Source organism: Taeniopygia guttata, chromosome 5 (genome assembly GCF_048771995.1).
Source record: "Taeniopygia guttata chromosome 5, bTaeGut7.mat, whole genome shotgun sequence".
In the NCBI taxonomy this organism is placed as follows: domain Eukaryota; kingdom Metazoa; phylum Chordata; class Aves; order Passeriformes; family Estrildidae; genus Taeniopygia; species Taeniopygia guttata.
Window position 1 is genome coordinate 47,412,610 of NC_133030.1, and position 16,996 is coordinate 47,429,605.

The 16,996-nt window shown below is 38.9% G+C and overlaps 1 protein-coding gene across 3 annotated transcripts in view; it reads right to left on the reverse strand.

Moving 5' to 3' along the window:
- Nucleotides 1–13,192, reverse strand: part of PTPN21 (protein tyrosine phosphatase non-receptor type 21) — a 45,506-nt gene extending 32,314 nt beyond the window's left edge. For 2 of the 3 annotated variants that reach the window (XM_012574288.5, XM_030274809.4), the window contains exons 1-2: nucleotides 12,421–13,192; nucleotides 8,629–9,001 (exon numbers count right to left, since the gene is read on the reverse strand). In XM_012574288.5, coding sequence (XP_012429742.2) covers nucleotides 8,629–8,808 — 180 coding nt within the window. In that variant the 5' untranslated portion in view covers nucleotides 8,809–9,001; nucleotides 12,421–13,192. Of the gene's footprint in view, nucleotides 1–8,628; nucleotides 9,002–9,719; nucleotides 9,989–12,420 lie in introns of those variants that run through there. The other variant, XM_030274811.4, reaches the window with a different exon arrangement.
- Between the last annotated feature and the right edge of the window lie 3,804 nt (nucleotides 13,193–16,996).

Sequence of the window (16,996 nt, forward strand, 5' to 3'; positions counted from 1 at the left end):
TGTGCAACAACCACAGCACGAGCACATACACCCCATCCCAAACTTCATGGACAGCAGCTGAAACAGTGCTCCATATCAGCACAAACCGTCAAGTAATTTGAGGCACAAAAGTCAAGGTGTAGCTTTAAATTAACAAAACTATCTATTCCATAAAAACATTTTGTCTATTAGCAAAAATAGGAAATAAGAGCCAGTTCTAAGGCATAGTATTCCTTTGGCATTGCATACTGGGAAAATGTATTTCTTTGCTCCTCTGTAAATTGGCATAAACACAGTTTTAAGTGATTGTTGGTGGTTTTGGTGTTTGGGGGCTTTTTTACCCCAAGGTTTAAAGAAAATAGAAAATCCTTGACGTTAAAATTAGTGCTAGCTACCATGTAATTGCAAAATTAGTATTCATAGGATGAAAAAATCAGACAAAATCTGCCTATTTAACCTTGAGATGCATTCTATAAACTGTAAAACAACTCTGGCCCCCTGATAAAAAGACAACTATAGTACAGAAAATCAATTTAATTAGAACTCTTCACAGAAGAATAAAACAGGTTTTTTTCTGTATAGAGGAAGATATCTAGAGCAAGTACAGAATGGGAAAGTTTAAAAATCACAGTAGAAAACCAGACTATTCCCAAATCAGAAAGAGAGTTCTCTGTAAAGCAAATCCTACAAACCAAATTTTTTTTCAGGTGGACACTGTGTGCTCATCACTTCTAAAGTCTGAAAGCCAAGAGTGAAATTTAGGAAGTCATAAATACTTAGAGTTTCAAGAGGAAAAAAGAAATGTGGCCCTGAACATAAATAATATGAACAACACATTTGTCATTTCCCAGTCCAGGCACACAAAGTTTGCCGATACCTTAAACAACATTTTATTTCTATTCTTCAATCCCCCAGTCATTAGATGACCACCACCACCCCACAAGGATATTGTGAAGACAGTATTTTAAATTCTATAAGATGCTAGGGAAAAAAACCCAACAGCAGAACCACAGAAAAACCATTACAAAAGAATTACCATGTTCACTGTAATAGCACATGCTGAAAAGGATAAAATGTACTGAATGACTGACTACTCCCTAATCCCTCCTGCAGACTGGGTAAGGAGAGGAATGTGTGTGAAAAGGTGTGTTTCTCTTTCATCACAAGACTGTTAACAGCATGCATGCAGACACAGGAGCCAAAGTCAGACCATGATGCTGACATTCTGCTGTGACCCAGCCCACTCCTCTGACAGGACAACACATCAGCCTCGGGCTGAGCACTGCCTAAAATGTGGAACCACAACATTCTGGGCAAGGGCAATGGCCATAGCAGAGACTGAAAGCAAAGGGTAAGAGCTACAGCTGAAAGACTTCTATAGATGATAACACACAAACACAACTAAAAATACACCCCCAAAAAAGTACAGCAATTGTTTGAATAAACTCATTTGCAGCCTTGGTGTACTTAAACCTCATAGAAGGTGAGGAGACAGTGAGGAGAAGAGACCACAAACATTGCCACTGTTTCAAACTGTCTGATGTAAAAATACTCCTGGTTCTACACCCTGAATTTAAACTGAATATATAGATTATTTTTAAGGCATGACGATCACTTGAGTAGATCTATTTCTTTCAAACACTGACCACTTTTTCTTGCCTACACACAGAACTGAGCAGATATTGGCATAACAGACTAAGAAAAATGTTGCCACATTTTAAAATATCCTCTGGAATCCAGCATGTCTTTTAAAAAGCCATGCAAAATACTAGAGACCAAAGCTGGCCTTGTGACTTCTATGCAAACCTTTCCCTCCACTTCAAGGGCAGAATTTGATCCTGTGAGTTTTCAGAGAAGCTTATGCACCCTGGAATATTCGCACTGATTAAAATAGAACCCACTTTTATTCATTGCTAAAACATTTTATTATTAGCAGCTCAGGACAACATCCAGTGCTAAAAAGAATGTCATGACATAATTCTTAAAATATGTTAAGCTGTTAAGATTAACACTACTTTGAGGTTCGTTTATTTTAGTGACTTATTCATGACCCAATCCCTCTGAAGAAAATCAAATAGAAATAAAAAGAACATATAATTTCTGCACATTTAATTTCTACCTACTTGCTTTCTGACAGTAGAGACAGTAAATATTTTTGCCTAAAATTTCAAAAGCTATCAAGAACACAAAAGTACCAAAAGCCCCACACAGTATTTACAGCTCACAAGCTGGTGGGAGTGACTTCATCACTGAAGTCAATCAGACTTCCTAAGCTAAGCAGAGGAGTTTCACCAGGTATGAGTGCCACAAAACTACATTACTGCAGGTGACTATATTAGATCTTCTGGCATGATGTATAGTGAAAGTCAGAGAAGTGGGGCTGATCAGCCTTAGAAGAGACAAAGTAAAATCTTACTGTGGACTTCAATTCCCTAAGTGCAGGACACAGACAGTGAAGATAGAGCCAGAGTCTTCTGGGAAGTAATCACAGCAAGTATGAGAAGCACTGGGAACAAACTGCAGTGTGGGAAATTCCAATTAGATCAGGAAAAAAATTTCACAACAAGACTAGCCAAACACTGGAACAGATAGCCCAAAGAGGTGTCAAATCTCTATCCTCAGAGGCAAACTCACCCAGGCAACCCCTGAAGATCCTCCTGAGCAGAGGGCAGGACCACGCAACCCTTGGAGGTCCCCTGAGGCAGAGCAGTGTTCAAAATTTACTACAACCTTACATATTTCATAATATATTTTCCAGTTAATTTCCATATCCTGTACTATAAATCTTACTAAATATGTCATTACAAATAGGCTGAAAGGAGAATTGTTATGTATTAGTTAATACAGTGCCTTCTAATTAATGCATTTGGCTACCTGCCTCAAGGGTACCTGTGGAATCCCCATCCTAAGATCTGAGGCAAAAAATCAGAAAATATAAAACAATAGCAGAAGAATGCAGTCAAAATATATTTTCAGGCTTTTCCTCTTTTACACTGATACATACAAATAAAACAAACTGTAAGACTTCCCTAATCAGAATGCTGAAAACACCTTCTCTTATTGAAGGATAAGCACTGCAGTCAAACTCATAAAATCCCAGGTAGTCCAAGGGCTCCACCACATCTAGCTGTATTATATGCCTGGATACAGAACAGCTCCTGCTGTCAGGACAGCACAGTTGAATACATCACATGCAGGAGAGCTGGGTAAGTAATCTTGTACTAAGCACAACTGGCAGATACCAAACGAAAGCTTTTCCCTATGCCCAGTGTTAAGAGCTACAGGAGGAGACAATAGGCCTTGAAAATCCTCCAGAAACTCCATTCTTATCACAACAGGCAACTTCCTCCACAAAACTTCCCAATCTCTAGCTGAGAAAGGACTTGGAGCAGCCTGGACTGGCCAGTGTACAATATCCAAGACTTCTGGGAAGTGGTGGAAAAAAAAACCTCTGGGACTTTCATCATGTACTAGCCACCAAGTAGAAAGTTGCACTTCTCTATTTAGTACCATGATCAATTCTTCTTGCAGAAATAGGAGAATCACTGACAAAAATTCTTCCCTTGTCCCCCATATTGAAGCTATTTACTGTAGGGTACTTTTGCCTATACTGTTTTTGTTGCTCTAACACTGACAAGCTCTTCAACTGTAGCTGCAGAAGTGGCTATATGAACAGAGACAATTTATTCTTAAATCTTAGTTCTTTCATAACTGAAATGGTTTTTTCCAACACTCACACACATAATTATTTTATCCTAACTACTCTAATATGGATTTCACAAATGCTATTTAAGCAAAGTAATTACCAACTATAGCTTAAAGCAAAACAAAAGGGATAAGAAATAACCAAATCCATATGTTGCAAGGTGATGTATTCTAGTTTATTCAAATGAAACAACGTAAAAATCACAATACACTGTGTTTCAGACCCTTCATATATCTTGAATAACAGGCAAGGAAGATTCTACTCATCAAGACATTTGACAACAGTAAGCTGACTAATTTACAAGCTAAAGAGCCATACCTTCATATTGCACAGAAAACATTATGCCCAAGATATATTTTAACTTTTGGCAGAGGTAGGTCAGTTATCAACATGACCCAGAAATGCAGAAATATCCTTTTTTTGAAAAAAAAATGCTAGTTTTTCCCACCACTGTTCAAGGCTCCGAGAAGGATGAACTCACATAACTGCTTTTGACTTCACCTTACACATCACGGACATTAGAAGTATCATGTTCCCATTCATCAGAGGCTTTATTTCTGATTACTTTACTAAAGGGAAAAGCCACATTTCAAAGAAGTCTAAACATACTAAACAATAAGATAATGCCTTTGCTTCAGAAGTAAAGAAAACCTCTTCTGTCAAAACTTGTCTAAAGTCGTACAGCAATTCACTAACATAATGGTAAACAAAATGCAATTAAGTGGTATATTCAAATTCTGACTTAACTTTATAAAAATGCTAAAGAAATCAGGGGAAGGGCTTCCTAATTACCACTATTGTTTTCATGGAAAAACCTTAATTTTGTGCTGCTCAGTATAAGACTGAGTGCAAACCTTTTACCAGAATGTATTTTTTTTCATCAGAGAAAGAATTTAACTGAAACTGATTTTTGCCTAACGGCTCCGTTCTTCAATTTTCTTTGGTTCCTAAATTAAAATTATCACATTCTTATAAGTAATATTTATTTCAGATGGATTTAAATTTGCTTTTCAGTAAAGCAACATCTGTTAAACTAATCAGATTACACATGGAAGACTGGCATTCTTATACACATTCCTCCATGTCATTTTCTCCTTTCCTAATTATAAGGAAAATTTGGTTCAGAGAGGTAACCACACCAGTTCAACTATGAGGACTGCTTCTCCTCTTATTTCTACAAGCATCAGCTAAAATGCTGCCATATTTTGATACAAGACATAATCATAATTTACATGAATGATCCCTCTGTCATGACGTGGCCCAACTCTTATTTGTCAGTCAGTATGGTTACTGATACATACAGACGTAAAAATATTTATGGTTGCATTTGGTCTGATTTTAAAAACACTCTTTTCATATGCAAAACACATTTAAGAAACCACCACAATGAATTAAAGGTATTTTTGTGTGTTTTCTCCAAAAGAGAAGCGAGGTTTTAGAGTTCAGAGCAAAGTTTTACAGCATAGTCCAAGCATTTCCGAAGCACTGTTTCAGAACTTTGAAGTTATTCAGGATCCAGATAACCTTGGTTCCTTTTCCTCTGCATGTCCAAAACAAACACAGGAACTTCCATATACTCAACACATACACTCCACAGAAGTTCCGTGCCATTGGTTCTTGTACTCTACCACATATCTGCAGTTAAGTCAGACTGCTTATACAGCAGAATTGGCCCCTTCTCTGCGGTTTAGAAGTGCTGTGTTTAGAAAACAACAACAGCAAAAAATCAACAAAAGAAAGACAACAGCTGTATCTCCTGCCAAACCTAGCTAGCTAACGTACCTAGCTATATTACAATGTTTGAAAAAAAATCTCTGTCTTTTCAAGGATTTCATTTGCATACTCATGCCTTAGATGCAAGATTAGCACTGTTGTATGTCCTTTTTAAGGTAGTTAACCAGCAGAGCTCTCAGCAGTTTTTCAAAGCTTGTGATTCCAGAATGGTTTTCTGTAACACCCTTTTGCATAAATCATGTTTGGTTATAGTTCTCTCATGGGATAAGAGACAGACTGTGCTACAAATGTAAGTAACTTATGTTCACTATTCCCTTTGACTTCTTTCCCCAGTTCCTCAGTTTAAGAGAGCTGGATTACATACTCATTCCTGATGAGCCACATTCTAGGAATACCAGAAGACACTCAGTTTAATGAATTCATATCACTTTTCTATAAAGTTTACCATTCCATAAAAAAATTAAATTGTCAACATATGTAAAACTTCCTAAATGCTAACTACGTGTCCGTACTAGTATACAACTTGGAAATTGAGAAGTATTAATTGGAAAATCAAAAGAAAAACTGTGTTTAGCCAGGCAATGCATAATTTGAAGATTACTAATTTACATAAAGATCTGTTAAAACAAATATCTTAAAAGATGGCACACCATTAAAAATAGTTCAGTTCAACTGTCCAGATTGAGTAATTCCAAACTACACCAGAGAGAAAGAGGTATTTACAAATGTTACCACTGAATGTGTAAAAAATGGTAGAGATTCTCCTAATGCCTCATGCAGTAAACTGTTTTGAAGATGCTTGGGAACTGCTTGTCCTAGCTGTGTAGGCCATATACAGTAATCTGAAACTGATACCTCGGATGTGAGAATGGTCCCCAGTCTCAGTATTTAAATAAACAGTCATACTTTCATGTTGAACACTTAGAATTCAACTTCATGCTTTAATGCTGTTCAGTGAACTAAATATAGGCAACTTTTTACAGAAATACTTTGTATTTTACTGTATCAAAGACTAAAGTTGTTTTTGCAGATTTAATGAAAGTGCTGAACACATTTTTCTTTCTGAAAACTTTCTACTAAGCAAGCCGCCAGGAAGGATCCAGTATCTGCTTGGCAAATCTGACTATTTAAAGGCAGAACAACTTTTTCTGAATGCAAGCTCTGGAAAGTAATTTATATCCCTATTTTCCATTCCCTTTTATTGCAACATTTTCCTGCCAAAATAATCCATGCAAGAATGCATGACTGAAGGAATCTGCTCAGAGTTCAATAGTGTACTGTCAACTCCCTTATTCTGATATATGACCCTTAATTGAGAGAATTGCAACTCTTTCTCTTTTTTTTTTTTTGTTTGTTTTTAAAAAGATATTTAGGAGTGGTTCCAAAGAACGAGATAATGAAGAATAGCTGACAAAACTGCATCTCCAGCACTCTGTGACTAGCTCAATAGAAGCTAGTAGTCATCATTCAGGAAGACAAAGCCTTTGCATTTTGCAAACAGTAAAAATTCTGTATTTCCTGTGACTTAGAACTTACATCTGAAAGTGGACAAAGAAAATTGACAAAATCCATTCACACAACAATAATTGAATTCTAAATATACGATATCTGATGTGTTCTAAGTAAACACTAAGGTTACAAGTGTAGCTAGATTCTCCATTTGTTAGAAGGAGAAAGATTAAAAAAAGAAGGCATATCCTTGCAAAGAATTGCATTTTCCGAAATAATTCTATACTTAAAAAATACTTGGAGACTCTACAAGAATGCATATTGCAGTTGAAAACAGCCACAATAAACAAACCCTTATAGATTAATGGTTTCACATCTATTTCATTTTTTTATTATTCTTTAAACAGAAAAAATAAAAAGCATTTCTGAAAACAAATTACTAGATATAACATTTCCCACTAAGGGATTCTATGGTATTGCATGCTTTCTAATGTAATAAATGTTTTCAGGATTGAGTTCTAAATATATTTGCTCAATATTTGAGCAAAGTTATCAACAATTGCAATTGCTTGACAATAAAAAGATAATGTTTTAAAATATCATAGTTATAATTGCAAATATTTATTATTAATTATTTTCACAACTACTCATATTTTGGTTACCAAAGTCCAGGGTTTTTATCCTGCATTTGTATTCCATAATCAAAAGGTCATTCTATGACAGACCACATAACAGAACAAAAGCATATTTTTCAGAACCATGTTAGCAACCCTAAACTTTTATCACTATTTTTCTCTCTCCTGCCCCCCCCCAGCAAAGTGCACATGTTGTCACAATTCAGTTACTCCAAAATCAACTAATCTAAACCTTTCAGACTCTAGGGGAAAATGTCAGTTCACCCAGGATGGAGAGCATTCAAATATTGCATTCAAACCACCTGTGCTTAACAATTTTATAAAATGATGACATTGGTTCATATGTTGATGATCTATGTAGATTTCTATTAAAATTTCAAAGCTTAGCATTTCAGAAGAAATTCACTCAGCACAGAAGATGTAGAAATAATCACCAAATGTGTGGTAGAGTAAATTTCAGTTCCAAAAGAATTCTTCAAAATACCAAGTAAGGAGATTTTGTGAGGAAAACAGACTGAACAGATATTTACAAATGCAACTAGCACAAACTAAGTCTCACCATAAGGCCAGCACTCAGTCTATATGACTATGTATTAGTTCCAAGACAGTGTCTGCAAATATATTTGTGGTATTTAAACAAGCAAGACAAACAGTTGGTAACTGGTACACTTATCACATTTTGTGCTTTAGATTCTTTTTACAGCACGAATCTATCAGAAAAAAAAATACATGCACATAAATAAAATGCTGCCTTATGACTCAAGTCTTGCTGTAGTTTTTAACCATATTGCTTAGGCAGAAATTATTTCCTTCCTTTGTGGGCTTTTTAAAGTAGAATTTTCAGCAATGTTATGTTTTAAAAAACAGTTGCATTGTTTTTGTTGCATTCTAAACTTTTATTCACCGATACTTCTCATATTTCCTCCCCTTGGACATTCCCTAAACTCTGTAACAACTTTAGCAACTGTTTAGGAGCAATCCAAGTCCTCATAAAGACCTGAAGGTGAAGAAACGATGGGAAGACAGGATAGCTGCTCCAGTAGCTGATCACCCTACATGGCGAGGACTTACCACATAGGTCATCCAGCATCAAAATCTAAAGTTATGCCTTCACTTACAACTCACCTCCCGCAATTCAAGCCTCTGAGCCACTGCTTCCAGACTTTCCTGGCCCGTGCTTTCCACTGATAGTGTGAACTCCACAAATTCATTGTTGAGCAGCTGGATACGAGCCACCAAGCAGCTCTTGCTGGATACTGTGTAACGTCGAGTTCGTTTCAATTTTAACCCAAAAGGCAAAGGCATCTTCTTTTTCCCCCGGAGATGGTTAGTGATAAAGAGCTACTACCACTGAGACCTTAAGAGGGACAAGAAGTCACCTCCTCTCAAAAGGTACGGAGCTGTAAAGTCTCCAGAGATCAACCAGCAGCAGCAGTATCCATTAAAGCCAAGCAAGTTTTCCACCAGGAGGCAAGGAGAAGATACATCCACTGGAGTCCTAGTAAGGAACAAAAGAGAAAAAGAAGAAATATAAGAATCAGAAATACTTTGACTGAAAGTGGAATGGTAACATGGGAAAAATTACATGTATATTTTTTTCTAAATCTAAATAATCAGTCTACTTTTCCAAAATGCAGGGCTATTATGCATTCAAATGATGAAATAAGTACCAGAGTTTCTGGTTTTGCCACAAATGACATTGGGTTTTGGCAAGTTGATCTCTTTTTTTTAAACTCACAAGTGAATAATGAGTCTTAATCATGTGTGACTGCAGTGTCTTAAAATAAGTATTTATAAACTGAATCGGTATTTAAATAAAATATGTTTATGAAATATGAGTTGCCTAAGGTATTTGTAATACTGAACAAAGACGTTTTCTTTAAGAGCAAATCCAGCAACCTGGCTTGTTTTTCAGAGCGCCATGCAGCCTCAGCCACTATCTGCTGTTGGATTAAACACAAATCCAAGCCCCATGAACGATAAAGAGGAAAAAAAGAAAGGTAAGGGAGGCCTTAAAACTCACACCTTAGCCATTTCCTACTAGACAATTAAAGTGCAATTCCTTTAATCTTCCGTGGATTACAGCAAATCGTACCATTATTCCTCATGCTAAACTGCTGTATGATGCTTCAGGTTATGCTTTGCCTTTCCAAGAGAGTATATGAATTCTGAGAACCATTCATTTTCTAATTTTTGCTTGAAAAACATACTCTTACCAGATTACAGGCAGCCACCCATCTCCCCACTTTTTGCAAACACCTTCACGCCTCCTTTCCTGTCAACTCTATTCCATTCTTTGCCTCTCTCCTTTTCCAAGTGTCTTCTTAGCGCCCGCAGCCCAGCCTGTGAAATTTGTCATAGCGTCACGGAAAGGTCTGGGCTGGGAGGCCCCTCAGAGACGCCCCCGTTGCACGCCGCTGCCCCGGGCTGGGGATGCCATTCCCTCGGTGCGGCTGCTCTGCCCTGGGCTGTGCTGGGCTGGGCTGGGCTGGGCCGGGCTGGGCTGGGCTGGGCTGGGCCGGGCTGGGCTGTGCGGAGCGACCCCGGAGCCGCGCCCGGCCCGGGCAGCGCCGCCCGGCCCCGCCGCGCTGCCGCGGGCTGGAGCTCTGCCCCTGCACCTCTAGCGGCAGGGCCGCCCACTGAAGGGGAGAGAAAACAAACGCCTACTTTCCGTTTTAAAGTCTTTTCCATAGTATTAGTAGCATATATTAAATGGCACAATTTGACCTGTGAGGTCTCTTAGGATGACCAGACAGGAGGAACGTGAGGATATGCGTTTCTTTGGAATGGAGGAACCGGAAGAAGTAGTCTTCCTAGCACACCTGCTTTTAAACTCAAAGGTATAGCTGTAAACACACAGATACCACATTCTCCTTGGACATTGATATACCCACCTAGAAACTTATCCAACATAACCGCAAACTCTTTAGGCTAAAAACCTCGTATCAGACTCCTTATTCCCCAGCCAGCAGCACCACAAAGGAGAAAGGAAGGTGGAAAGACATTAAAGGCCTACAATGGGGAGAAAGAGGACAGCATTTTTTCTCAATTACATCCTTGCAACCCTACTCCAAAGAATTACCAGAAGCATATTTCATGACCTCGTTATTGACAATCTCAAAGCCGCTGTACCATTTTACACAATCACCATCTCCAACAGATGCCACCTAAAATCTTAGCTGAATGAGAAAACAATCCTCACCCAAACACCAACTAATTTGTAACTGTAGAGTAAGTAATAGACAGCAACAAGTTTCCCTGGAAAATTTAGGGATACAGAGGGAATCCTCACTTTATTACTCCCTCTGCACTTTGATCCTCCAAATCCAGCCCTGCTTGAACAGCATGCAGGGAATGCTCTACAGACAGAAGCTTTTAGTCCCCTGTCCACTGCCAGCAGAATCTTGCACTGGGTTTATTCCTGACAGAGTAACTTTTAGCTGGCTGACCTTAGCTCCTGTCCCCGAGGCCCGTTTTCCAATACATTATTTGCACAGTTAGGTGTCTTCTTTGGTGCTACAGCAATGAGAGAAATAAATTTACTTCTCTTGAAAATTACAATCAGAAATGCAGAAGTGTTTTAATCTCTGGTTTTAGGGAGCACCACTGAGTGTGACTTTCAATCTTTTATGTCCATATCAAGGGTTAGAAAAGTATTCTAAGAGCATGGGAAAAAAAAAACAACAAACAAAACCAAAAATCACTAGAGGCTAACCTGACAAGTGAAAATTTCAAACCATATAGTGCTGACATGAGGCAGCCTCAGACTTTCAGTTACTTCACTATGCAAACAGGTAGCAACGCAAACATAGGAAGGAAGTTTAGAGCAGAAGTTTCAGAATGTGCCAGCGAGGAACATTCTCCAGGTTATGATCTGTTGTTTACATTGAATGCTCCACTGAGCATTTACCCTAAATTATTTCATTTTTGTACGCCTGACATAATCCTCATGACTTCTGAAACCCATTTATAACAAGAAAAGCTCAAGTAATTAACTTCCAAACCACATCACAAAAGACCAACTAAAAAAAGATTCCTAATATAATAAATATGGTAAAATTAAGGCAAGTTTGCTGAATAACGCCAGGGTATCATTCAGTATCTTCTACTGCTAGCCATGTGTAGTTCTTGCAAACATAGCTATGCTGGTTTTATTCAGCAGCTGTGCATTCTGCAGTCCTAGGTGCTCTCAAATTTGCCTGCTGCGTTACTTTAAATTCAGACCTACCTGCATTGTTTTAAGCTACTTTAGCAAAAACTCATGGCTACATACTGCCTGGAGTTACAAATCCAACTGATGACCTTTATAGTAACAAGCATTCATTTACCAATCCTGGAATTTTCATGCAACAGCTAACAATGTCTTTTGTGGCCAAACTTTGTACCTTTATACTTCAACAGAAACCTGTAGTTTCAAAAAAGCTGTATTAGGATTTCAGCAACATAGCCATGACTAATGTGTGATTACTGAGAACTGTGGTATCTTTCTCCTTTACCTTCACCTCCTATACCACCCTCAATTATTAACATTTTACTTTACATTTTTTTTAAATAGCCCGCATAAATGACAATAATCAAAATAAAACTGCAATATATCACAGTGAAAAAGGGGTCCTATTACTTCCCATTCTTGAAATACATATATTTTTATTTCAGAGATTTTTGGGCAGCCAGAAAAGTAATCAAAGTACTCCACCCTCTCCTTGTTTTACTAGCTAATCTTTGACATGACTCGGGCTGAGAGAGCAGCAGTAAGTGCATATCCCAAACTTCACCCACCTCCAGAAGCACAGTCCCACAACCATTTCAACCATTTAGTTTTCAAAAAGATAAGTGTTTGAAACTCTTCAGCTTTACAGTACCCGGGAGAGAAGAACAGCCACTATGTTTTTACCGTGCCCGCTGTTTCCCCCTTACCTTGCACAGCGATCCAAAGACACCGGGTCTCCTTTCACATACGTGTAGCCGAAAAGAAACCCCAGCGCTCCAAGGCTTCTCCTCCCGGAGCCATCTCATCTGTATTCCTCGGGAACGGACTTACTGTGCTCCTCCTGTCCGAAGCAGCTGCTATCTCGGCTAACCCACCTTCTTCTCAGATCGCTCATAGTGAAAACATCCCTCACTTCCTGTCTCAAAAAACTTGCTCTGGATATCATTCCACTGGGTAAAGAGCTGGGGGGTGGAAGAAAATACTACAACAAAATAAACCTGTGCCAGCCAGCTCTTCAGGCGGCCTCTTTCATGTGACGCTGTGCCGCATGAGCGCAAATTGCGTTCTCAGAAATATTTTCAAATCGGCCGTCCCTGTGTGCCTCTGTGTGTGTGCATTTAATTTCTTTTCCTGGAGGCGTTCCCCTCGCTCTATCCATGCGGAAGGATACGCTGAAAGAATTAAAGCGAAGGCCCGTATGCTTGTAGCCCATTACCTCAGAGAGTTGGAATGCCTGGCAGGGAGAATGTCAGCAATGAACAGCTGCTTCTCTGGCTACAGGGGCACTACAGAAATAGGGGTTACAACAAATAGCAGGCAATCCTTGCTTTTTTTAATCATATGATCATTTATTTTAAGCCTTTCCAGTTAAGGCAAATGTCTTACCAAAATTCTGTTGGTCTTGTTTTCATGCAGCTTGGAAATATTTTCAAGGTTTAATCCCTGTGTGCTTTACCAAATGACCTATGCCCATACATTTATGTCCTTGCAAATTTTCAGCTGTTAGTGAGATACACAGAAAAGAAAAAAAAAAAGCAGACTAAATGCTGATCTTTCAGGCTGTCTGGACTTAAAAACTCTCAAAGGTGTCAGTAGAAATTATAACAAGTGTCTTAGCAAGCTTTAACTGCATATAAATTCAGGAATATTTATGCTGTTTAACTAATGCAAACACCATAAGAGGGGCTGTGCTCCAGTCTCACAAATACATGAAGACCTCCGTGTGTTTGTGTGCACGTGAAATTAACAATTGTTGCGTGCGATTTGGAATATTGGCTCTCCACATTGAGTGAACCAGGCAAAAATTGATACAAACATGGAATCAGTCAGGTTTAAGGAAAAAGGTGAGTATGTGAACACTGACTAATAACTGTAAAACCTAGAAAGTGTTTTGGTAATGTGAAGTGCACAAACATGCTACTGTCTGAGCAGGTCTAACCTGCAGGTCAACTATGCAAATAACAAGTTGCTCACGAGGACACTAATCTCAGCTGAAATATGTAGGTAATTTTGTACTATAATGAATTCTTCTGAGTTATTCCTCCTAGACACAATCATCTGCCCTGAGATCAGAGGAGTATCTCTTTTTTTTTTCTCCCTCCATATATCAGGAATAATTATGATGAGCTGTCCATAAGCAATAGATACAACATTATTTGGGGAAATCTTATGATGAGTAAAATAAACTAACCTTGAACTAGCCTACATAAATACCCTTTTCTAAAGGTATCTGCTAAAGGACAGAACTGCAGTTACTTGCTGAAGAAAACTGACTGATACAATGTATGAAAAATCCAAGCCATGAAAATTCAGGGTTACAGAGGCAACCGCTCCTATTTCTAAACTATTCATGCTGGAAAAAAAGTCTGAATTCTCTTATCTGTCACATTTCATATTCTAATTCTTCATCATACCCTTTTTCTGCCTGATTCCCTGCCTAGAAATTGCATTTATTAGACTTTCCTTGCTTTCCATAGTTAGTTCTTGCTGCATTTTCATTCTTTTCATTTACATTAAAGACAACACCTCATCTTAAAAGAGATGGCTATGACATTGTCAATATGTTCCTCTGCAGCTTACATCTCCTTTTGAAGCTCATCACATTTGTATTCACAAATAATATTTTTTGTTCTGCTTTTTCCTTCTTATAACCCCAGTTTGTGTCCAATCTTCGTGGTTTTCCACACTTTCTCCATATTGCCCCACCTCATTCTTTTTATCTCACCACCTCTATATTATCTGCTTTGCTCCATCTATCAACTCTAATAAAAGGAACAGAGTCAAAGGCATCCATGAACATGTGATGGACTCTGGTAAAGACACATCAATAAGATGTAGAGTGATGACCTGAGGGCACAATACTGAGCTTCTGCTTCCCTCTTTAAGCCCTGGCCAACACTCAGTACACTCATGGTTCTTGACCTCATCTTTGCAGTACTCTCTGTTCTGTTGTTGAAGTTTAAGTGAGGAAACGAATAATATCCCAAGTTGAATTTTGTACCCTTTGTTCTCTAGGTACAAGGGAAAGTTTCTACCCACTGGGTTGAATATGGACTGCCCACAGCGGAACAGAGATAAACCTATTTTTTTTTTTCTCAGAAAAAGGGAGACAACCTCCTTCTGAGACAGATTTTTGAAGGGTTGTTTTGTTTTGGTTGGTTTTTTTTTCCATCTTGGTCCAAATGTGTGATTGCAGTTTGAGTGTATCAGGCAATATGTGGAAGTTGATGCACATATTCACTTTATTTCAATTCCACAGAAACTCTCCAGCATCTGGTCTTAGTATTGACTGAAGGTAAAACAGAAAGTTGGAAGCAAGCCAAACAGGAAGCAGAATCAGGCACCCTCCAGGCAGAAAAGTAGTATGCAAGTATATACTCCTCAGCCTAGTGAATAGTTATCCCTTTGTGATAAAAATGTAGGCAGGATAACCCAGAAACTGCTAGCTAAAGGGGCTTTCCCACAGTACTGAGAAAACGAAGAAGTCATGTGGAAAAATATCTTAATTTACACCATGCAAAATAGTAACATCATGAATTGAAAAGTGAGAATAATTCTAATTCTAAATCTGAAAGCTGCTTTCTAAATGAATTCACTTTATTCATCATGTTTTGGTTCTGAAGCCTTCCTATTTTTTCATCATTCTATTTCTTATTTGCAAGAAAGCAGGAGGCAGCTGGGTCTTTATGCATCATTACATATTTTTGATGGTAGTAGAGAGGAGTGCTAGAAAAATGACCATACCTTATGTCTATTATATGCTTGAAGCCTCCAATTGCATGTGTACGTGATTCATTTTTACTTACAAGGCACTTTAAAATGTTGAACATGTTCTACTAAGTAACTAATTAAGGTATAGAATTTTCCAATTAGAAGAAAACAGGCAGTTTTCCTTCACAGAATGTAGTGCTGAACTTAAAGAAATGAGCTCCGGCTATTATTCACAAGGGAAACTTCCCTCAAACGCGGTAGTTTTTTCTAAACTCCTTTACTTATGAAATGAACTTAATTCTTTTTTCTGTACTGCGATAATTATTTTTCTTTTTCCAATACTACAATATAGTACAACATAATTGAAATCTTAAAGCAAAATGTGTCTCTTAAAAGGTTAAAATGGAATGGTGTAATTAAACTGATTTGTTCTTAGTTCCCCCTTACTGTAACACTAATATATTATAAGTAGAGTCAGGCAAACAGCTCAGATCATTAGCAATAATTAGTCTAAGCTATCTCTGTATGATGTTTGATTTATATTAGGAACAGTGATGCAGAAAGGGATTAATACAGCTGTTAACTACAATGCCTGGAGTTTATTTTAATCAGTGGCATTACTTGTAAAAGACTCTTTATCTGTAGGCTGGGCTTTCTATAATATGACTACTCATTAAACCAGCTGAAGTGAATCTAAGGCATTTATTTTGTGCAAAAGATAAATTATTTGCCTCAAACATTACTTCTTTTTTTGCTTACTATTATGCTTACCTTGTAGGTTTGTCTCCACATAATTCTTCCGCCCTCTGCAACTAATCCCTTTTAGCAGTAAGAGATGCCTGTACTGGGTGTGTGTGGCTGGTTTTGGTAGTGGAGGGACTACAGGGGTGATTTCTGTGAGGAGCTGCTGGAAGCTTCCTCCATGTCTGATAAAGAAAATGCCAGCCAGCTCCAGGATAGACCCTCCACCAGCCAAGGCCATGCCCATCAGTGGCCCTGGTAGCGCCTCTGGGATGACATTTTTAAGGAGGGTAGAAAAGTTATTGAGCCCAAGCAAATTTCAGCCAGAGAGAGGAATGAAAATATGTGATAGGAACAGCTCTACAGGAGCCAAGGTCAGCGCAGAAGGAGGGGCAGGAGGTGCTCCAGGCATTGAGCATTCCAAGCTGAGAGTCCTGTGCAGCCCATGGTGAAGACCATGGTGAGGCGGCTGTGCCCCTACAACCTGTGGAGATCAGCAGGGGAGCAGGGATCCACCTGCAGGAGCACATGGAGGCCTGGAGGCTGTGGCTGTGTGGGAGGCCCACGCTGGAGCTGGCTCCTGGCAGGACGCGTGGCCTTGTGCAGAGATGAGCCCGCACTGGAGCAGGTTTGCCGCTGGGACTCTGACCCTGTGGGACCCGCACTGGAGCAGCCCGTTCCTGAAGGACTGACTGTACCCTGTGGAAGGGACCCGTTGCACGGCAGTTCGTGAGGAGCTGCAGCCCATGAAAGGATTCACGTTGTGGCAGTGAGTGTGCAGTCTTTGTGGCAGACTGTTTCTACTGGAGCAGGAGAGGAGGAAACAGTGTC